This window comes from Barbus barbus, assembly GCF_936440315.1.
Source record: "Barbus barbus genome assembly, chromosome: 21".
NCBI lineage: Eukaryota > Metazoa > Chordata > Actinopteri > Cypriniformes > Cyprinidae > Barbus > Barbus barbus.
The window spans coordinates 11,650,642-11,671,329 of NC_136749.1; the positions used below are offsets into that span (position 1 = coordinate 11,650,642).

Below are 20,688 nucleotides of genomic sequence, written 5' to 3' on the forward strand. Positions count from 1 at the left end.
AGGATCAGATAAATACCAGATAGAGAGAGGAAAGGATGGATGGAGGCTTTTGCAGAGATGGTTTTAAGGTTCTTGACAGCAGGAGATGGAGGAGGTTTGGACTCCAAGGTTGCTTGAACAGAATGTGCTTTTATTGTTTTTTTTGTTGATTCTGAGAGTAATTTTACAAGACATGGTATTAAATGTGAGGAAGAGAACAAAGTACCACCAGATGCTGCTGAGGTCTACAGAACGTTCCTAGAGTCTTTCAGCCTGTATGTCCACTCTTCAAGAGGTGTTGTTATGAAGAGTTAAAAGTGTAAAAAAAAAAAAAATTCTCCTGTGCATCCTAATGCTGCAAGAACAATTTTTTTTGATTGAAAAGTGTGACATCTATGAGTCTTGTGTTATAATTGCTCTGTTTGAGCATCGTAAATAGTCGGACATGGCAACTTTGGCTCAACCTGTAACTCTTTAGTATAGTGACCAATTCTCACTATTTACTAGTTGCTTATTAGCATGCCTATTATTACCATATTGGCTGTTTATTAGTGCTTATAAAGCATATGTTATGCATAACCATATTCTACATCCCTAATCCTACCCAATACCTAAACTTATCAACTACCTTACTAACTACTAATAAGCAACAAATTTTGAGTTTTTTTAGGCAAAATTTGTAGTTAATGGTTTGTTAATGACGAGAATTGGACCTTAAAATAAAGTGTGACTGCTCAACCAATAGTGTGAGTTTGAGGGCGGAACTATCTGTTTTTTGACCAATGGCAGACAGGAGGAGTGTACAGGAAGCCCGTTTGATACAAGTTAAACCTACCAGTTCACCTAAAATAAATAAATAAAATTTGCTGAAAATGTATGTACTGTCAGGCATAGGCACCGACTTATGTTTGTGACGGTGCTTGCTCCAACTTGCAGGTGTTTTTTATTTATTTTTTTATATATAAAACACATTTTCACAGCAGTTTCCAAGACTAAATAATAACTGGTATAAGTTATCATACACACATACAACAAATTTAATATTTTCAAATATTTAATTCTCATTATTTTAGGTTTTAGTTTTTTTCTAGAGTATAATCCTGTAAAGTTGGATGGTGCGTTTGATGAATTCACTACACGAAATTTATTTTGCGAAGTGAAATGCACAAACTGCAAATACATTATTAACCAAATAATGCACACATTCTTTCTATGAGAGCTGCGCTTCACTAAATAAAATGATTGAATAAATACGCACTTATTTGCACATACACAGGACAAAATTTGAGGGCGCACACGCCATGATCTCTATATACGGGACAGCAAGCCTGCTGCAAGCGAGAGGTTTGTGCTGGCACCCTCTTGTATTACAATAATGTACTCTTGACATTTGCCATTAAAATAATGCCAAAAACTTCCTCAAATGAACTATGAAAATGAGAATGAAGTCGTACAAGCTGCAATCCTTTTCTTATTGAGACTATCGCGTTTTTTCGTGGCTGCTCCAGCCCCTGAGCACCCATGGGATCGGTGCCAATGCTGTCAGGCCATCCAAGATGTACAGTAGATGAGTTTGTTTCTTCATCTGAAAAGATTAGGAGGAATTTAGCATTTTTGCTCATCAGTGGATCCTCTGCAGCAAATGGGTGCCATTAAAATGAGTCGAAACAGCTGATAAAAACATCACAATAATCGTATTCCTTTAATTTTCTGTGCATTATTTTGTGACATTAGTGGTGACAGTAAAGTTAATGCTCTATCACTCTATCACTCTATCTATGTTAATGACATTAGTGGCACACTTCATCTTTAATATCTGTTTGATGAGCCCTGCATTCATACTGGTATTTGCAAGGGAAATATCATGGAAAACTGTTTTTTGCAAATCATATCTGTTGGGACTTTTACTGTGTAGTCTTTGCAATATTTACACATATTTAGATGCAAGTTGGAATGAAAAATTCTGAATCTGAACAGGATCAGAACTTTGTGCAGCCCCCATGTGACTTTCTGTTCAAAATCAATGATGGTTTGTCATCTGTTGTTTGTTTTAAACCATAAAATTCTGGCTTATATGTTAGAGAGAGGTCAAAATGCTGACTGTTTTGTTGCAGGGATTGTTGATTATAAGTTGATTAAAAGAACATGGTCCCTTTAAAAGAATATTTACATTGCTAAAATGATTTGGTAATCTTTTAAAGTTCAGTTTGACTAGTTTTTTTGTTTTTTTTCTGGGATGTTTTTGACAAGTTGTTTTAAAGATCCTTGTTTATGTTAAATAATTGTTTTGTTCTTTATAATCTGGATCTTGAAGTGTACAGGTGTGCCAGAGGTCTTTTCTCCCTAGAGGTGGCTTTGATTTACATTTGAGTAAAGGCAGTTTAAAGTTCTGACACGTTGGTTGAAAAGTAAGACGGCTCTTGTCTTTGCTTCACATGATTTGTTGAAGCCCACAACAGAAACCTATGCCTGAGGTAAATCACAGTGGTGTGGTCCTGTCAAACCCTGTCGTTACTGTATATGAAAACAAGCTCTGGAAATGTGCCGGCCAATTATAAAGCCGAACCGGAAGAAAAATTCCTTTCTGGCACATAAACGCAAGACTTCAGTTGAAATACTTGAGAATATTTATAAAATGGGTGGATGTGGTGCTCCTGTATGGAATATTGTATTTCTGTAATTATTAACAATGAAACCTGTTAGCAGTTTAATCTCTTCCTGTTTTAGCGATTGGGGATTTAGAGAATTAAACTAGTGGAACTTATTTTCTCTGTACCGGGACCAGAATTCAATCAATAAAAGCCAAATGTGAGACAAATTGCCAGTTGGAAAGCAACTTTTTTTAGGCTTACATTTTATGTGTCCACTATATATTATGCATTTTATGCAGTTAATGCAAAATACCATTGACAGTTGTGGCAAAACATTTTTGAACCTTCCTTGCATTGAGATGACATTACTTTGGAATTATATTTGCTAGTTAATAGACTAGTATTCCTTCTCACATGCGTATAATAATGTACGCATGTAAAAGCTTGCATTGACACGCACACACACACACACACACACACACACACACACACAGAGAGAGTGTCTGACATTCACAAACACACACTCAGCAGTAGGCAAGATTAAATTGGACTCTCAGGCTGCCAATACTGAGGTCGGAATGTTAATGAGAGTTCTCTACGGGGACACATTGAGAAAAGAAATGGAGAGAGAGAGCACAGTATGCTGTGAGCTTCGGCCTGTGGTTTCCGTATACAGCTCCTCAGAGCCATCGATAAAGAGATAATCAAGGATACTGAGGGAGAGAGAGAGAGAGAGATGCATGCCCATTATTTCATGCTGAGTCAGAGGCTGCTGAGTCTGTCTTTAGCTACTGCACTAATGCACACAGACGTTACCCTGCTCAACCCTGCTACACGCTGGCAGACTGAAGCACTGCAGTTTGAACAGTAAACACAATGACACAAGCACAGTTCTTTACCTGCGCTCCATAGTGCTTGAGTTATGGAGCATATGTCCCCTTAATATATTAAAATAGTCCAAAAGGACTCCATCTAGACTCACAAATGATAGAAAGTAAAGCATATGAAGATTAACACAAATCTCTTTTCCCTGTTTTCTCCTGCAGAAAAGCTCTACAATTCGACCGGACGTGAGCTGCGAAGAGCACTGTTCTCTCTCAAGCAAATCTTTCAGGTAAGCTTTCCCACTTTGACTTAGCATTAGCACAGAGCACCTGCTAATGTCTTTTTGTCAGCAGCACATGTGAGTGAGTGTGTGTCTGTGTTTTCATGCATGTTTCAGCTGTACGGCAATGCTGGAATTTCTCTCACTGGACAGAAATTGCCAGATACCAAAGCTGGAGTCTCCATCATTAATTGATTTTAAAGCTGTGCTGGAAGCTACTGTTTTTCCTCTAGAGAAACCATGTCTGACCACCGCATTGTGTGTGTGTATGAGATTAAATGTCTTTCCACTAAAGTTTTAGCATTTTTAATGGCAAAAGCACCTGAAACTTTCACACCTGTCAACAAGTGTGTAATTTAAACCTGCCAGAGGCTATGCATAAACACACACAAATACTCTGGAGCAGAAACAAACATAAACATACTTGCTAGCTTTGTGAAAGAATATACACAACTTTGCTGGGAAAGCTACTGAAATGTAGCTTGTCAGGCAACAAACCTTTTTACGCTGAAAACTAATTCGCTAAATGCTAACAAAAAAATGAAGCTAGATAAGAACACACTATATGATTTAGAATTAATTAGTGCTGGTACAAAATGGGTATTTTGAATGAATTAACTGTGTAATAACATTAAATCTAAACAGAATTTGCTAATGCAACTGAACGATTGTTACATGCACACTATGGGCCAGTTTTACTAAACAGGGCTAATTAGCGCGAGAGCGCAATTCCAAAACACTGCCGATGGGAGGGGAAATTTCTGCAGGTGATTTACTAACAATGCGCAAATTAAAGAACACAGACGCGACATGTCATTTACATATCGACCAACACAATACACCAAGCGCAGCGCAAATGAGCGTAGTCACAAATAAAGAATAAAGAAATAACGAAGCCACAATACATTGAAAAGAACCGGAGACCAAAAAAATGAAGGTTTACTAGAGGTTTCGATAGAGCTGGTATTGAGTGACTCCTAGTTGAGGGTTCAAAGTCGTCTTCTAGAAGCAAATTAAAAATAACATGGCTTGGTATGTTTGGATAATGTGTTCTTCTGGCATTTAAAATACATTAATACTTGTGAAAAAAATCCTCTCCCTTCTACCATGCACTCTCTGTTCTCTGCAGTGCCTCCTCCTAGCAACAAATTGCAGCCACTTTAAGCGCAAAATAGTTTAAGACATACTTTTTTGGACGTTAAATAATGGCGCAAATGCCAGTAATTTGCGCAAACGTTATTAAAACACATTGCGTGATTCATTTGAATACTCTTCTCCCATAACTTTTCCATCTGCAAGGGAAACTCCTAGAAATGTATATTCAATAAGGCCAGGTGTAAATATAACGGTGTCTAGGCCTTTTCAGTGGTAATTCTTTGGCATTTCACATAACCAGATCTATGTCTTTTCCAGTGTAGTATACTTGCTTGGTAGCTCACCCGGTACAGCATTGCAGTTGAGATGCAGAGAGTATGGGTAAGAGTGCCACGTAACACAAGTCACAATAAGGCCTCAAATAAGCTCAAAGACTTGTAGACAAGCTAAAATGGCATGGTTAATCATTTCATGGGTAGGGTTTAGTGTAGGTGGTATGTAATTTCAAATGTGATAGAGCATTAACTTTTTAGCACTTCTCATCGGACATTTAATTTTCAAATTACAGCGATGTTTACAACAACCAGATAAGGTTGTTTGAATGCACCTTTAGCATCACTCACTGGACATTTGTGACCCTGGACCACAAAACCAGTCTTAAGTCGCTGGGGTATATTTGTAGCAATAGCCAAAAATACAAAAATTGGGTCAAAATTATTGATTTTTCTTTTATGCCAAAAATCAATAGGACATTAAGTAAAGATCTTGTTCCATGAAGATATTTTGTAAATTTCCTACTGTAAATATATGAAAACTTAATTTTTGATTAGTAATATGCATTGCTAAGAACTTAATTTGGACAACTTTGGCGATTTTATCAATATTTAGATTTTTTTTGCACCCTCAGATTCCAGATTTTCAAATAGTTGTATCTCGGCCAAATATTGTTCTATCCTAACAAACCACATTTCAATGGAAAGCTTATTTTTTCAGCTTCTAGATGATGTATAAATCTCAATTTAGAAAAATTGACCCTTATGACTGGTTTTGTGATCCAGGGTCACATTTGATTATGAAAATTCAGCAAGGCAATATGATTTTGCAGAAATGGTGCACATTTTTTTCAAAGAGCTTGGGTTTATTGTAAAACACCGCAAATTAAAAAGGTGAGCTACAAAGTTGCAATCTTTAGATTATGAGTGATATAAAGTCACAGTAATGAGAAACAAAGTAAAAAAAGTGACAACGCCAAACTGTAAAATACAGAATTGCAATTGTTTGCTATAAAGCTGCAATAGTGAGATTTAAAGTCATAATTATGAGACAAAGTCACACTCAGTGGAAACAAAGTCACAGTTGTGAGATATGTTGAATTTGTGAAATATACAGTCAAACTGTGAGATAAGTCACAATTACAAAAAGGCACAATTACAAGAAAGAAAGTTACAAATTTTTGAGACATAAAGTCAGTTTGTGAGATATAAAGTTGCAGCTGTGGGAATTAAAATCACAATTCTGATACAAAAAGTTGCATATATTTAATAGTGATGGGAAGTTCGGATAATTTTACTGACCTTTGAGTCTCATTCAGCAAAATGAACAAATTCGAGTCTTTTATCGAGTCATTTCGTTAATTTTAGCAAAATATAATTAAAATGTTACGTGCTACTTCCCTAACACATATACTACTTATGCAAACGTTGATCACACTACAAACAATACAAAACTATAATGGTATAAGAAACAGAAAAAAATTAATTCATTGTTAACCTGGGTCTTTAGTCTATGATTAGCTCACCTCACCTCTTATCTGACAAGTCTTCGGGTTTGAGTCGTTCGTTCATCATGTTACAACCTCATACACTTAACCAATGCGGTTTTTCATTGTATTGCACTAATAGAAAGCCAAATAATATAAAGATTTGTAATACAAAGTTTTTTTTTTTCCAAAACTAAGTTTTATTAGTGTTTTTGTGCCGTGACTGTGAGGGCAGAAACAAATGTGACTTACTAGACTGTCTTATTCTAGTGTTTATATGCCGATGAGGACTCTAGCCTACAAGACTCTGAAGGACTGAACTAGGAAGGAGGCAGCCTCGGTAGGATCTAGCCTTCCGTTTCAGAAACACCCTACACCTATGCAGTCAGAGCTGGAAAGAGAATTGATTAGTTCATTAGTCTTTTGAGTCTTTTGTTCTTTTGTCACGTGACGTGACGGCATTGGATAGAGAAATTAGTTAATGTACAACCTTCCTTACAAACAGCTGCATAGTTATTATTATTATTATTATTTACTCTTACAGTTACATGATGGTCTCTGGTTTCTGGTCTCAAATTGTAGCTTTTTATTTCTTACAGTTACAATTTCTGTCATGATGGTTCTTTTTCACAACACTGAATATGGTAACAAAGGTAATAAACTAAAGAGTTGGATATTATTATTATTATTATTAAGTCTTTTTCCCTCAGACTGCATAGGTTTAGCTTCTGGGGCTGTCACGTGATGAACGAACGACTCAAAGCCGAAGACTCGAGACAGTGGCAGTTCAAATGAACTGCTGAATCAGAATTTTGAATTGATTTACTGAAATGCAAAGTTTCAGCTGATTTATGGAAATGAATTGAACCCGAAGACTCGAGAGATGAACTAATCAATTCTCTTTCCGGCTCAGACTGCATAGGTTACACGTATGGGCTGTCATGTGATGAACGAACGACTCGAAAAACCCGAAGACTCGAAACAGGTGAAATAATTCAGTGCAGAACCCATAGGATGTTGCGCATGCGCGACTGAACGAATCACTCCCAGAGACAACTCGTTCTTCCAGAGTCACATTAAAGATTTGTTCAAAATGAACGAATTGTTCAAGAATGACCCATCACTAATATTTAAATTAGCAGTGTTACGCAGCTATTGGAAAAATTAGTTTGCTACTGTTTAAGCTACGCTGTTTTAAAAACAGCTGCTGCTTAATTGTTGCTTCGTTAGTTAGTTAGTAGCAGTGCTACTTTTTAGTTAGCTATTCCCACAACTCTGACACACACACACACACACACAGCCAGGACTTGAATTCCAATTCAGCAGTTCCATTTATTGAAACCGAACTCATAATCCTCCTAATCCCCCTGCATTTTAATCTAAGATGTATGAATCACTTGAGAACATTATGTATGAGCAGTCATTTGATTGATCGCACGACTCAGGAAGAATTGTGGTAAGAATTGCATTTTTCATGCTGTCATGAGTTTAAGTATATTTTGCATGTGCTGTAAAGTGCATTTCTCCAGACGTGGGCATGCTGTGTCATTATAGACTGGCTGTGCCAATATAAATTCCACAAATCCAACACCCCTAATCATTTTCAGATCAGCCAATAGGGTGTGTCCATGCGAATCCCAAAGCAGACGAAATAAGCAGGAGCCTGGTTCACTTCCACACATGACACACAGAACGGAGGAAGGATGCATTCTGTAATCGGAGAATTAGTGAAGTGTGCCCAGCCGTGGGCCTGTGTGCGTGTGAGTGCCATAAATCAAGCGGAGACACGTACTGCTCCTTACACCTCTTCTACAGTGTGTTTAATGGGCTCTATACTGCAGGGAAGCAGTCGATCAGCACTTAGCAACCCAAATTTACTCAAGCCCAAACACAAAGGGTTTCCATGGGTAGGAAGTGAAAAGGATTTAAAACTGTAAATGCTCAGTGAGGGAGATCTGGAGGAACTCTACAGGGATGAGTCCAAGACAGCTATAAAACAGCACTCTACAAAAGTGCGTTTAAATATCTCTGCAGCTTAGCTTTAAAATATATCATAAAGTAGGTCAAATGCAGTAATTATATGATATATACTGTAAATAATTTTATTATATTGAATTTCTATATTTTATATGAATTTTAGATTAATACTGTATTGAAACTGCATAAGAAATTGTATATTTAATTTGAATTTTAAAACTGTAATAGGTTAAAACTTTATAATGAATTTCTTTTCTTTTTCTTTTTTGACCTTTCAATCGTTTATAAAAGCATGTTGGGATCCTTTTCAGGTTATTTTAAGAAGTTCCCAGCACCTGGTGGACAGAGAGTTTGCAGAACAATGCAACATGTGTTGGTGTAGGAGGGGGAACCTTTAGGGAGCGTAGAGAAAAATGCTGACAGAGCGTTTGACAGATAGGAATTCATAAGCTTCAGTTTGGGCTGTGTCAGTTTGAAATAAAGCCCATTTATGAAATCACAACTGGGCCTTTATGCAATTCTCTTTGGTCACCCTGAAAGTGTGTTGCAATAAAACATTATTTTTGGTCACATTATGAAGTGTGATTTTTTTTCTTGATTTTTGTAGGATATTTTAATTTCGAGATGCATCAATATTTTATTATTTTTTTCTCCACAAATGGAGCATAGCGGTAGTTCTGGGAGGCCATGTTAGTCAAGCTCGCATCAGCTGATCCACTCTACCTATAGGATCACGACACCAATCATAATTCCCTTCATAAGGTCCCTCAGTCATTATTCAGCAGCTATCGCTTCGCTCAGGAACTAATCACCCACCTCCATCCCCAGCTCCTCCTCTCGTCCAGTCAGGACTTGGCAGTGAATATATCATTGAGTCAGACCACTGAATCATGTTGTTAAAATAATCACGTAGAACATTAATGGTCCTGACAGAACCTGTGAAGATTCTGTGTTTCTTCTGGGTATTGCATAAATACATTGAGTTTCTGCTGCTTGTGTTTCTCTTGCAGGATGATAAAGATCTGGTGCATGAGTTTGTGATGGCTGAAGGACTCACATGTCTTATTAAAGTGGGAGCTGAGGCTGACCAAAACTACCAGAACTACATCCTCAGAGGTACCCGCATCACCACACATGAATATATGTGATTCATTTTTTTAAACAACTACCAAACATATTAAACAAGCACTTCAGATGTTTGGGGTCAGTGATTTTTTTTTTTTAAATGAATTAATACTTTTATTCAGCAAGGATGCATTAAACTGATCAAAAGTGACAGTAAATTGTCAAATAAATTCCGTTTAAAAAACTGGATTCATTAAAAAATCCTGGTTAAAAAAGCATTAGTTTCCACAAAAATATTAAGCAGCACAACTGTTTTCAAAATTTAAAATAATAAGAAATGTTTCTTGATGATTTCTGATGGATCATGTGACACTGAAGACAGCAATGGCTGCTGGAAATTCAACATTGCTCCATCACAAGAATAAATTACATTTTAAAAGAATATATTTTAAATTGTAATAATATTTCACATTGTTTTTACTGTATTTTTGCTCTATTATTGAACATAAGAGACTTTCAACCCCCCCCCCCCCCCCCCCCCCCCCCCAAAAAAAAAAAAAAAACACAGCAAAATAAAACGTACAGATCCCAAACTTTTGAACAGTTATATATGTTTTTATTGAAACATTCGAATATAAGAAAATGTCCACCAGGGACTTCCCTGATCATTTATGAGTGACAGTTGAAATGAACAGCTGAATCAGAATTTTGAATTGATTTACTCAAATGGAACGTTTCAGCTGATTTATGGAAATGAATTGAACTAACCAATATTTAGAATTGTATTTAATTGATTTATTAATCTATGTTAAGACAGAGATTGCGAGTCTCAGTACAAGGAACGATTGTGAAATTAGTCTGCATTAAAATAATTATGATATTAATATTATATAATAATTGTGAATATATTGTTAAAATTCTGTATATATCTACAAACGTAATTTTAAACTTAAGTTTAAAACAGTAATAAAATGAATAGATTTAAAATGATAATGGTAAATGCTTTTAACTATATGGTTTTGAATTAGTGCTCACTGAAATGTTTGTTGTGACTTTCTTTACATTATACCACATTATAACTCCCAGTGATGTGACTACAAACCACTAACACTATACCACAGTACCAAACACCTATACATCCAAACCACATCGCAAGGAGTTAAATTACTATAGCACAAGAAATCTTAAAGTTAGGCACCAAACATTTTCAACCCAGCACTATTAATTGGCAATAAAGCATCAGAATGTCTTCTTTTCCTCAGAGGGAGGGGTGACAGGGGGGCTGCTGAAATTCGGTTTATGATCTGCAACATCCTGCCTGGCCTTTTTATTGGGCGCTTAAGCATGTGGGCCCTGCCCTCTCGCAGTCAGCTGTGAAATACGGATAACCTCTTGGGGAGGGTTTTCAGCCCCCTTTAGACCTCCCCATTGGCCTCCAACCTCATCCCCAGGCAGAGGAAGCTCTTAGTGGCCTGTTAACATGCCTGACCTTTCACCTCACATGCATGGGGAGAATAAATTTGCCAGGGCAACCAGGAACAATGTCTTTGTTAATGGCAATTATTGGGGTCAATGAACGGTGTGCGTGATGGTGCATTTCTGTGCTTGCTTTGTTTTGAAAACCACACGAGTGGTTACATCTGGGTATCTGAAGCATAATTGTGTGGTATACTCGTATGTTTAAGCTTGAAGGTATCAGCTTCCATTTTTAAAAGCTTGTTTATGCATGTGGGTGGCAGGGCGTCTGTGTGTATACAAATGTGTATACAAATACACAAAAGCAGAACATTACATTAGAGCCGTATGACGTACTGTATTTACTGGATGCATTGTTAGGAATCTAGTGTAAGCTGCTCTGGCCTGTTATAATTTTTATTCCTCAATTTGAATAGCTATAACTTTTTTATCTCTCTAGTAAAAACTAAATCCCAGAACTTTGAATGCATAAAGGGTCTGTGGCTAGTTGGATGTTGTGTAATTATGGGATTGATGGGATGTATGGTCACCGAGCAATTATTCAAAATTTCAGCTCTGCTATGCCATTTTTAATGCAAAGACTTCACATGCAAGTCTCTTTGCTCATGAGAAACAGAAATCAACCACATAATTCATATTCAATCAGCAATATCAATCCATCTTTCCAAGTAATGAACAGATAAGTCAATAATCAGATAAGTCAATAATTCCATTCTATCTATCTATCTATCTATCTATCTATCTATCTATCTATCTATCTATCTATCTATCTATCTATCTATCTATCTATCTGTCTATCTGTCTATCTGTCTATCTGTCTGTCTGTCTGTCTGTCTGTCTATTATATGTAACAGTAAAAAGTTAAAAAGTTTGAGGTCTGTTTTTAAAGATTTTTTTAAATGTCTTTGAAAGAAGTTTCAGGCTTTCAGACTCACCAAGGATTCATTTTATTTGATCACAAATGCAATAAACATGGTAATATTGTGCAACGTTTATGTAATTTATTTCTGTTATGGCAAAGCTGAATTTTCAGAAGGCATTACTCCAGTCTTCAGTGTCATATAATCCTTCAGAAATCATTGCAAGATTATGATTTGGTTCTTAATTAGAATAAACATTTCTTATCATTATTAATGTTAAAAAACAGTCATGCTGCTTAATATTTTTGTGGAAGCCATGATATTTTTTTTTTCAGGATTCTTAGATGAACAGAAATTTCAAAAGAACAGCATTTATTCAGAAATAGGAATATAAATCTTTTGTAACATTGTAAATGTGCATTCTTGCTGAATAAAGCAAGCATAACATTAGTTCTGGCAGGTCATGTGAGTCAAGTTTGCACCAGCTGACTCTCAGCTGATCCACGTCTACCTATAGGAATACGACGCCTATCACAGCATTCCTATATAAGGTCTATTCAGTATTATTCAGCAGCTTTATCGCTTGCTCATGAGCTAATTAGCCTTCTCCATCCCCAGCTCCACCTTTCATCTCAGTCAGGACTTGGCTTTCTGATAGTCCTTGTTTTCCCGAATCAGACTCCTTTTATCTTGAATGATGTGAATACACTAAAATGTCATTTAGAACATTAATGATATCTTTTGTTCTGTTCGGCTGTTTGTTCTGTGTCATTCATGACAGGCTGCATGGATGGGCAGAGAGTTTTTATCCAGAACAGAACCATACCGCCAATCTAAACTGTATGCTAAGTGTCAATCTTTTTTTCTTTTTTTTTTTGTCAGAAACAGAAAGTTTTTGACCCCAAACTTTTAAATGGTTGTTTATGTTTTTTGATTGTTTTGTTGGAGCAAAAAGCTACATGAATTCAGTCTTCATGCTCTGTGGGAGAGCTCAAAATGATTTCTTTACTGGCTAATGCTTGTTTATAGTCAAAGCAGTTGTATTTACAGGGTCAGGGACTGACGACAGACACCTAAACACTAAATCTGCATGTTGAGACTTACTGGCAGTCTGTATGATTTACAGCCTGTCTGCAATGACAGCGGCTTTCTATAACACAAAAACAAAGCTACACATTACTCCCCATAGTATAATATTTCAGCTAGCCCAAAATGGAAATACATTTTGTGCATTTGAAGGAACGACTGGTACAACAGTTATGCTATACCTTCCCTACAGAACGTCAAAGTATTTTTCTCAATGTAAAGTTTTTCAGGTATTTTATATAGTGAAATAGGCAGTAACAGCATGGCTATTCCATTTTAGACTTCCACATTTTATTTCCTAGTTTCCACACCCATATGATTCATGCTGCTGCTATGCTTTTATGGACTCTCAGTAAGTCTCAGCACACCTTTGGGTAACAGGATGCCATAATTATCTCAAACCTGAGCCTGCATGCTTCTCTAAAGGTTTGTCGTGCATGCTTATATTTACAGCTAAGTTAGTTTCGATATAAAACACACAGTTAAAATGAAGTTGCATTGTCCTGGTGGGACCTGATTTCAGTGTGTTTACTTGCAGTCAGTGCTTGTGCCCTGGTTATAGGTTTGAAACCACATTGACACAAACAATCCAGTTGATTAAAATGCCAAACTCCCATCTGGGACAGAGTGAAACTGAAAGAGAATGAGAGATACAGTGAGAGAGATCAAGAGGATGGTGATGATGACAAGGTGTCTAAATGATAGCTTCAATCCATTCCCGCTCATTTGCACTTTGTTTACTTCATTTGTCTCTGTTTTTGGTGTTTTTCTGCGAGTTGGTTGTTTGTTTGGAGTGGATTGGTCTGGCTGTGGGAAAGAGCTGCTGTTGTAGACTCTCTTCTCTGCAGCATGGCTGTAACCTGGCTCACAGATGACCTAGTTTCTCATGACTAGAAGAAGAAACACACGCTGCAGTGATCTTTTCTTTCCAATGTTCTTTTGGGGAACATGCACACATGTATACTGCAGACCACACTGAAAATGTGTTATTTTTTCACCTAAATATGGAAATAACCAAAATGGTTTGTAGACTGAAAGTTTTGGTGACATTTAACATGTTTAAAGCTCCACTCAGCAGTTTAGTTTATGTTGTGCTGGCTGATAAGGCATTTCCATCTAACACATACTGGCACCTAGTGGTGTGGATGTAGCACACAAACGGTTTTTGGTTACTGATGCCATTGTAGAAATGCAGTATTTTCAGTCAACCATTATTCTTATATATATATATATATATATATATATATATATATATATATATATATATATATATATATATATCTAAGCGAAAGTATCTAATAAACTTAAAGGGATAGTTGACCCAAAAAAATGTAATTCTGTTATTAATTACTCACCCTTATGTTGTTCCAAACCCGTTAGACCTTCATTCATCTTTGTAACACAAATTAAGATAATTTTGATGAAATCTGAGATCTTAATTTAAAACACTTAACTTAGTGATTGCTATCAGGATGTGAAGAGACCTTCAACCAGCATAATCAAAAAAAAAATTGAAGTTTGAAGCTAATCACCTACCCTGTCTTTAATTTGTGTTTTGAAGATGAACGAAGATCTTAGGGGTTTGGAATGAGATGAAGATGAGAAATTAATGACAGAATTTTCATATTTTTGGGTGAACTGACCCTTTAAAAATAAAGCAAGTTTCCAAATGGTCATGTGATCTCAAAATGGCTGCCCTCAATGAGGCACCCGGGTCCATGTAGAATAAAACAGAAAATTGTAGGCTTTTAAGGCTGGAATATATTACACAACTTTTGCCCAATTTTTCCCCCACCATTTACAGTTGGAAAAAGTTGACGATAGTTGTCAAATGTCAAAGTCAGTCTGCAAATTTTCCAAAGTTGGAGTTGACAGAATTCACAAATTTCACTCTGTTTTTTTAGCTTCAGACCTATGATTCCATTCAGTCGGAGGATATCAAATGTCTGATATTTTGAACTGATTAAGCACACATACAATATTGTTTCAATTTGTCATTTGTCACGAAGCAATGAGGTACATGTTTCTGCATTTGTTTGTTGTGTTTGGTTGTTGCGTTTGGAACAACTTGGAAGTTTGTTAGTGTATGATCCTCAAGTCGTTTAGTGTATGATGCCTAGTTTTCTCTGTAACCATTTACAAGTCTGCAAGTGAATGATGCCTGTTCAGATATTAAAAGTTGTGTAGTGCATTATCACCTTCATCCAAAATGACTTATTTTGCAAAGTACACATTTTATCAGTTCATGCATTCCCTGGGAATCAATCCTATGACTTTGCCTTTGCTAGTGCCATTCTCTCTATTTTTAAGTACAAATGCAGCACATGCACACATTTAAACATGCATTTGTCTATGCAGATCCACATCTTCTCTTGGGGGAATGACATATCGTGGTGAGATAAGGCTGCTCTTCTGCTGGGCTGCTCTTGTTGGCTGCTTTGAGCACCTGGGGGATCGTTGATAGGAATACTAGAGGCCTGAGATTTCAGCGCCATCACTCCAAGCCAAGTGCATGAAAACACATGGAGAAGTTGGGTCAATGCCACAGTGTAAATCTGGGTTTACACCTTCCCTCTTAACACACTCTGTGCTCTGTCCAAAACATTTGCACGCTTATGATCCTATTTTGCTCTGTCCATGAAAAATCAAGACGGCTGAGTACATTCAACTTTGTAGATCGACATGACAGGCTGAATGTATAATACTAACCAGGTATATACTGTGCGGTCCAGTAAGACCACATAGAAAATCTGTAAACTATTATAAAAACATAAAACAAATATATGCAGTATAAACACAAAAGAAATCAATACTTTTCAGAAATGAAACTAATCAAAAGTGACTGTAAAGACTTTTACATTGTTACCAAAAATAATAAATGCTGTTCTATTGAAGTTTCTATTCATCAAAGAATCATGACAAGAAAAGCGGATTGTGGTTTCCACAAAAATATGAAGCAGCACAATTGTTTTCAACGTTGATAATAATGAGAAATGTTTCTTTAGCACCAACTCAGCATAATAGAATGATTTCTTTTTTTTTCATACTGAAAATTGCCATCACAGGAATAAATTACATTTTCAAATATTTAAACTATTATTTAAAAAAAATGCATATATTTCACAACACTAGTATACTGTATTCATACTGTATTTTTTGATAAAATATATATATAAATCTTTGATCAGATTTAATGTATTGGTGAACATTGGTGACTTTCAAAAACCAACCTCAAACTTCTGAACAGCAGTGTTTGATTGATTGATTACATATTTATGTATGTATTTATGTAAGCATTTATTTATACTTTTAATAAATTTACATTTAAATTAAATTATTACTTTGACAAGATTATTATTATTATTATTTGTAATAGAAAAAAATATATATACAATCAGACTACTTTCATTAGTAGTCACACAGAATGGGAATGTGTCCAGTGTTGTTTGATCGTGGATATGAAGTGTCAGAACTTTCAGGGCCCATATAAAATCCCTACTAAAACACACACACCCTCCCCATTTAGTGTCCCACTGTGAGCTGAATTCGGCCCTGTGATTGACGCCCCTCACACGTGCGCCTCGGGGCAAAAGGCCTCTCAGTGGCTGCTGTCCTTTCCTAGACCTGAGGGAGCTTTTCCCCCATAACCCCATCACAATGGCTGAGCCTGGGGTCCCACAACCATCTGGACTCCACCAAAGCGGCAGATCAGCCCAGATAAATTTTATGAGTGAACGAAGGAAGGTGAAATTAGCAGGAAGAGAGCATGAGAATGTTTATCACTCCATTTCTGATGACAGAGTTACAAAGTGCACTAGTAGGCAGTTAACATCAATGGCGATCTTTCTAACTCCCTAGAGTCCCTGAAAGCCAGATCTGCCCTCAAATCACCATCCTTGTGGTTTACAGATAGATATGCTATTAAATTGATTTTAAGTGTCCACGTAAAAGCTTTTCTTGTAAAATGTGTGATAGTGAGTAAAGGGCCTTATGTGTCTGGGTGGTGCAGAACATCTATATTAGAGACACTTGAAGGGATATTTCACCCCCAAAAAATAAAATAAATAATAAAAAAAAATTATTCACTCACCCTAATGACATTCCAAACCTGTTGGACTTTCTTTATCTTATGAAGCACAAAATACATTTTGAAGAATGTCTCAGTTTTGCTTTGGACCCCATTGACTTTCATTGTATGGACAAAAAAAATAGTTTAAACCCTCTTCAAAATATATGTTTTTGTGTTCAGAACAAAAAAAAGAAAGTCATACTGAAAAAATACTGACATTGTGCTCATAATAATGATAAACACTAATTTTTCCTAATTTCAGCTAGCATAAAAAAATAGTTTTAGATTTAATTAAGAATAACTACACTGAACCAAACCAAACATTCCCCAAACCAGACCAGTCCTTGTGACATGCCTGTTAGTACACTAAACTAACTGAGGCTGCCTTGTAGCCTGAACCTGGCCGAGAGAGACAGAGATGAATCAGGCCATGACTCTTGGTGATTTTAAATCATGTGAGGGCCAGAGAACTGCTCCCTTACCAGCCCTAAGTCTCCCTCACCCTGTCCAGCTATCACAGAGATGTTTATGGAAAAGAGATTCATGCTGATGATATTTGTGTATGTTGTATTGTTTGAAAGATCGCACAGCACTATAAGTAGCTACATTTTGACTTTAAATTAGATTTCTGTTTGCATAGTACAGTGTGTTTCACACAATATGATTTATTACAAACAAGTGACCGCCAGTGTGAATTTGTGCAGTTTTGCCATTTTGGCAGAAATATCCTTTGAATGTAGTCAGTATTTTGTCATGCCATATTCATTAATTTCAGTCTATTTTACTCTGTTTGACTGAAATGGAATATAAATTTAGTTACACAACACTATAATTAATGTTAAACAAAGAAAAAGAGACAAAGATTCATAGTTTGGTCTGTCAATAACTAAGATATTTAAAAAACAATGTTTGAACATTTAATCATTTAAACATGCAAAACAATAATTTAAATTCTTCAGCCCAGCAATGTACTTCAGCAACACAGCATGAGTATTTTACAGTAGCTTAGCCAATTATAATCAAGAAATGGAACTGTCAATTTTATAACATTAGTTTTAGTTAGCTATGCGTTAAAGGAATAGTTCACCCAAAATTCATACCCATGGCTCCTGACAATATATTGAGTTCTTATTAAGCTAAATAATCTGTCTGTGCAAGAAACTGAACAACATTGTAATCCGTAGCCTGAAAGCAGACAATCCGGAGTGATGTCTGGTTTGCAAATGAATCAGTCTTTTGAACTGGTTCTTTTTAGTGAACTGGGTGAATAATTTTTCAACCATCATCTCCATTGTCATATACATATGCTGTATGGTTAACCGGATAGGTGGAGGTTTTTCTCATGCAGTAGTCTAGATGGTGTTCCAGCAGGGAATCTCCAGAACTGGCACAACCGCAACAACAGAACCCAGCTCCATGTTCTCATAACAAGTTCCCAGGAGCACATTTTTTCCACATACACTCACCTATAGCCTTCAAGAACTTTCCATTTCTCTTTGAATATTTAAAATTTATAGCACACTTTAAGAATCTCCCTCTAATTTCAAGGTCATTTGGATCAGTATTTATTTTTTCTATACTCTAGCTTACAGAGATAGGCAAATTTTAATGTAATGCATTAGGTGTCAGATGAAGGCTTTCCCAGTTCTTGGTAGAGATGACATTTTCTTGAGAAATGATGGCCTCATGAGGTCAATGTCAATGTATGGGAGGGGATCCTAAATAGTGCAGTCCAGCCCTTGCACCAGGCCTCCTATGAGCCTTGCTGAAGGGTTTCCCCCTCTCTCCAAGACTTATAATCACACAGCCAAAGCACAGACGAAACAAGACCTGTTGGGCAGCTGCCAAACACAGCAAACCACTGCAGATTCTCTACTGCTCGCAGAACACGTGACTTAATAGTTTCAAGGTTCAAATCGCATTTCAAACACTTCGTAAAGGAACAGTTCACTCAAAAATGAAAATGTAGTCATTTACTCACTCTCATGTCTTCTCAAACCTGTTTGATTTTCTTTCTTTCGTGGAAAACAACAACAACAAAAAAACTTTTTGATTAATATTGGTCATTTTTTTTTTATTGCAGTTACAAACAACAACAAAAACAAAAAGTGAACTAGATTTTTCAAGTTGCAACAGTTTCACAAAAGCACCGTTAAAGTGTCATAAAAGTTGTCCTTATTACTTGTGCGCTAAGTCTTCAGAAGCATACTATAGCGTTTTGTGAGGATTAGACAAATTTAGGGTATTTTTCACAGAATAAAAAGTAAATAAGACGGAAAAATATATTTTAATACTCTTTTATTTTCTCAAAAAACTTTGCATTTGCTTACAAGATGTCTGTGCTCTCCTTTGCGTTCATTCACACAATTTTTCCTCCAATCTCTTTTTTTTTTCCATCACAATGTCTCCTTAGGAATGAATGAATGAGGCATTTATATAGCAATTTATTGTGTATTGCTGTACACCCAAAGAGCTTTACAGTCATGAGGGGGGGTCTCTCCTCAACCACCACTAGTGTGCCGCATCCACTTGGATGATGCGACGGCAGCCACACACCAGCTACAGGTGGAGAGGAGAGAGAGTCATAGAGCCAAACAAGTGGATGGGGATTATTAGGTAAGAAGCCAGTGGAGGGAATTTGGCCAAGACACCGGAGTTACACCCCTACTCTTTACATTGAGTGTAATGGGATATCTAATGACCACAGAGAGTCAGGACCTCGGTTTAATGTCTCATCCGAAAGACGGTGCTTTTTTTCCGACAGTATAGTGTCCCTGTCACTATACCGGGGCTTTAGGACCCACACAGACCACAGGGTGAGCACCCCTTGCTGGCCTCACTAACACCTCTTCCAACAGCAACCTAGTTTTCCCAGGAAGTCTCCCATCCAGGTACTGACCAGGCTCAACCCTGCTTAGCTTCAGTGGGCAACCAGTCTTGGCCTGCAGGGTGATAGGAGCACCGTAGCATTGTTCAATTTGTGAATGAATCCTTCTTTTGAAAGAATTGTTCATCCGGTTCACAGAAACATGATGAATGATGATTTTATTCACAAATCAAAATACATAAACTTGAATGTAAAAATAACATTTACTGATACTGGTCCTGGTGGTTCCACCAGTTTTGTCTGAATCGATTCATTTATTTAAAAAAATCATTTAAATGTAATTCATACACTACCATTCAAAAGTCTGGGGTCTGTAAGGTTTATTAATGTTTTTAAGTCTGTTATGTTCACCAAGGCTGCATTTATGTGATCAAAAAATCAGTAATATTATGAAATATTATTACAATTTGAGATTACTGTTTTATATTTGAATCTTTATTGAATCTTAAAAACTGCAGTCCCCTTTCATTGTAATTGCATAAGTAAAAAAAAGAGCAATAGACTTTTCAAAAAACCTATTAGTCTCTTTAGAATTTTGAAAAACAGTCTTCCCAAAGGGTTCAAAGTATCCTTTCTTGTCTTATCGAAACATAAACCTTCTTCAATAAAAACATCATGGGTTCTTTCTTTTAATTTTTCGTCAGCCTTTGCGGTTTAGATGGCGTTCGCGTGAATCGATGGAAAAATATCCAGAGCATCAAAGCAGAAACAATCTTTAATCATTAAAGACTTCCGCCGT

The 20,688-nt window shown here is 36.5% G+C and overlaps 1 protein-coding gene across 1 annotated transcript in view; it reads left to right on the forward strand.

The window, feature by feature from the left end:
* The window catches only part of LOC306887674 (FH1/FH2 domain-containing protein 3-like), a 171,265-nt gene that overhangs the window by 96,858 nt on the left and 53,719 nt on the right, over window positions 1-20,688 (forward strand). Inside the window, exons 4-5 of the mRNA XM_079445615.1 lie at window positions 3,617-3,684; window positions 9,517-9,622. Coding sequence (XP_079301741.1) covers window positions 3,617-3,684; window positions 9,517-9,622 — 174 coding nt within the window. The remainder of the gene's footprint in view (window positions 1-3,616; window positions 3,685-9,516; window positions 9,623-20,688) is intronic.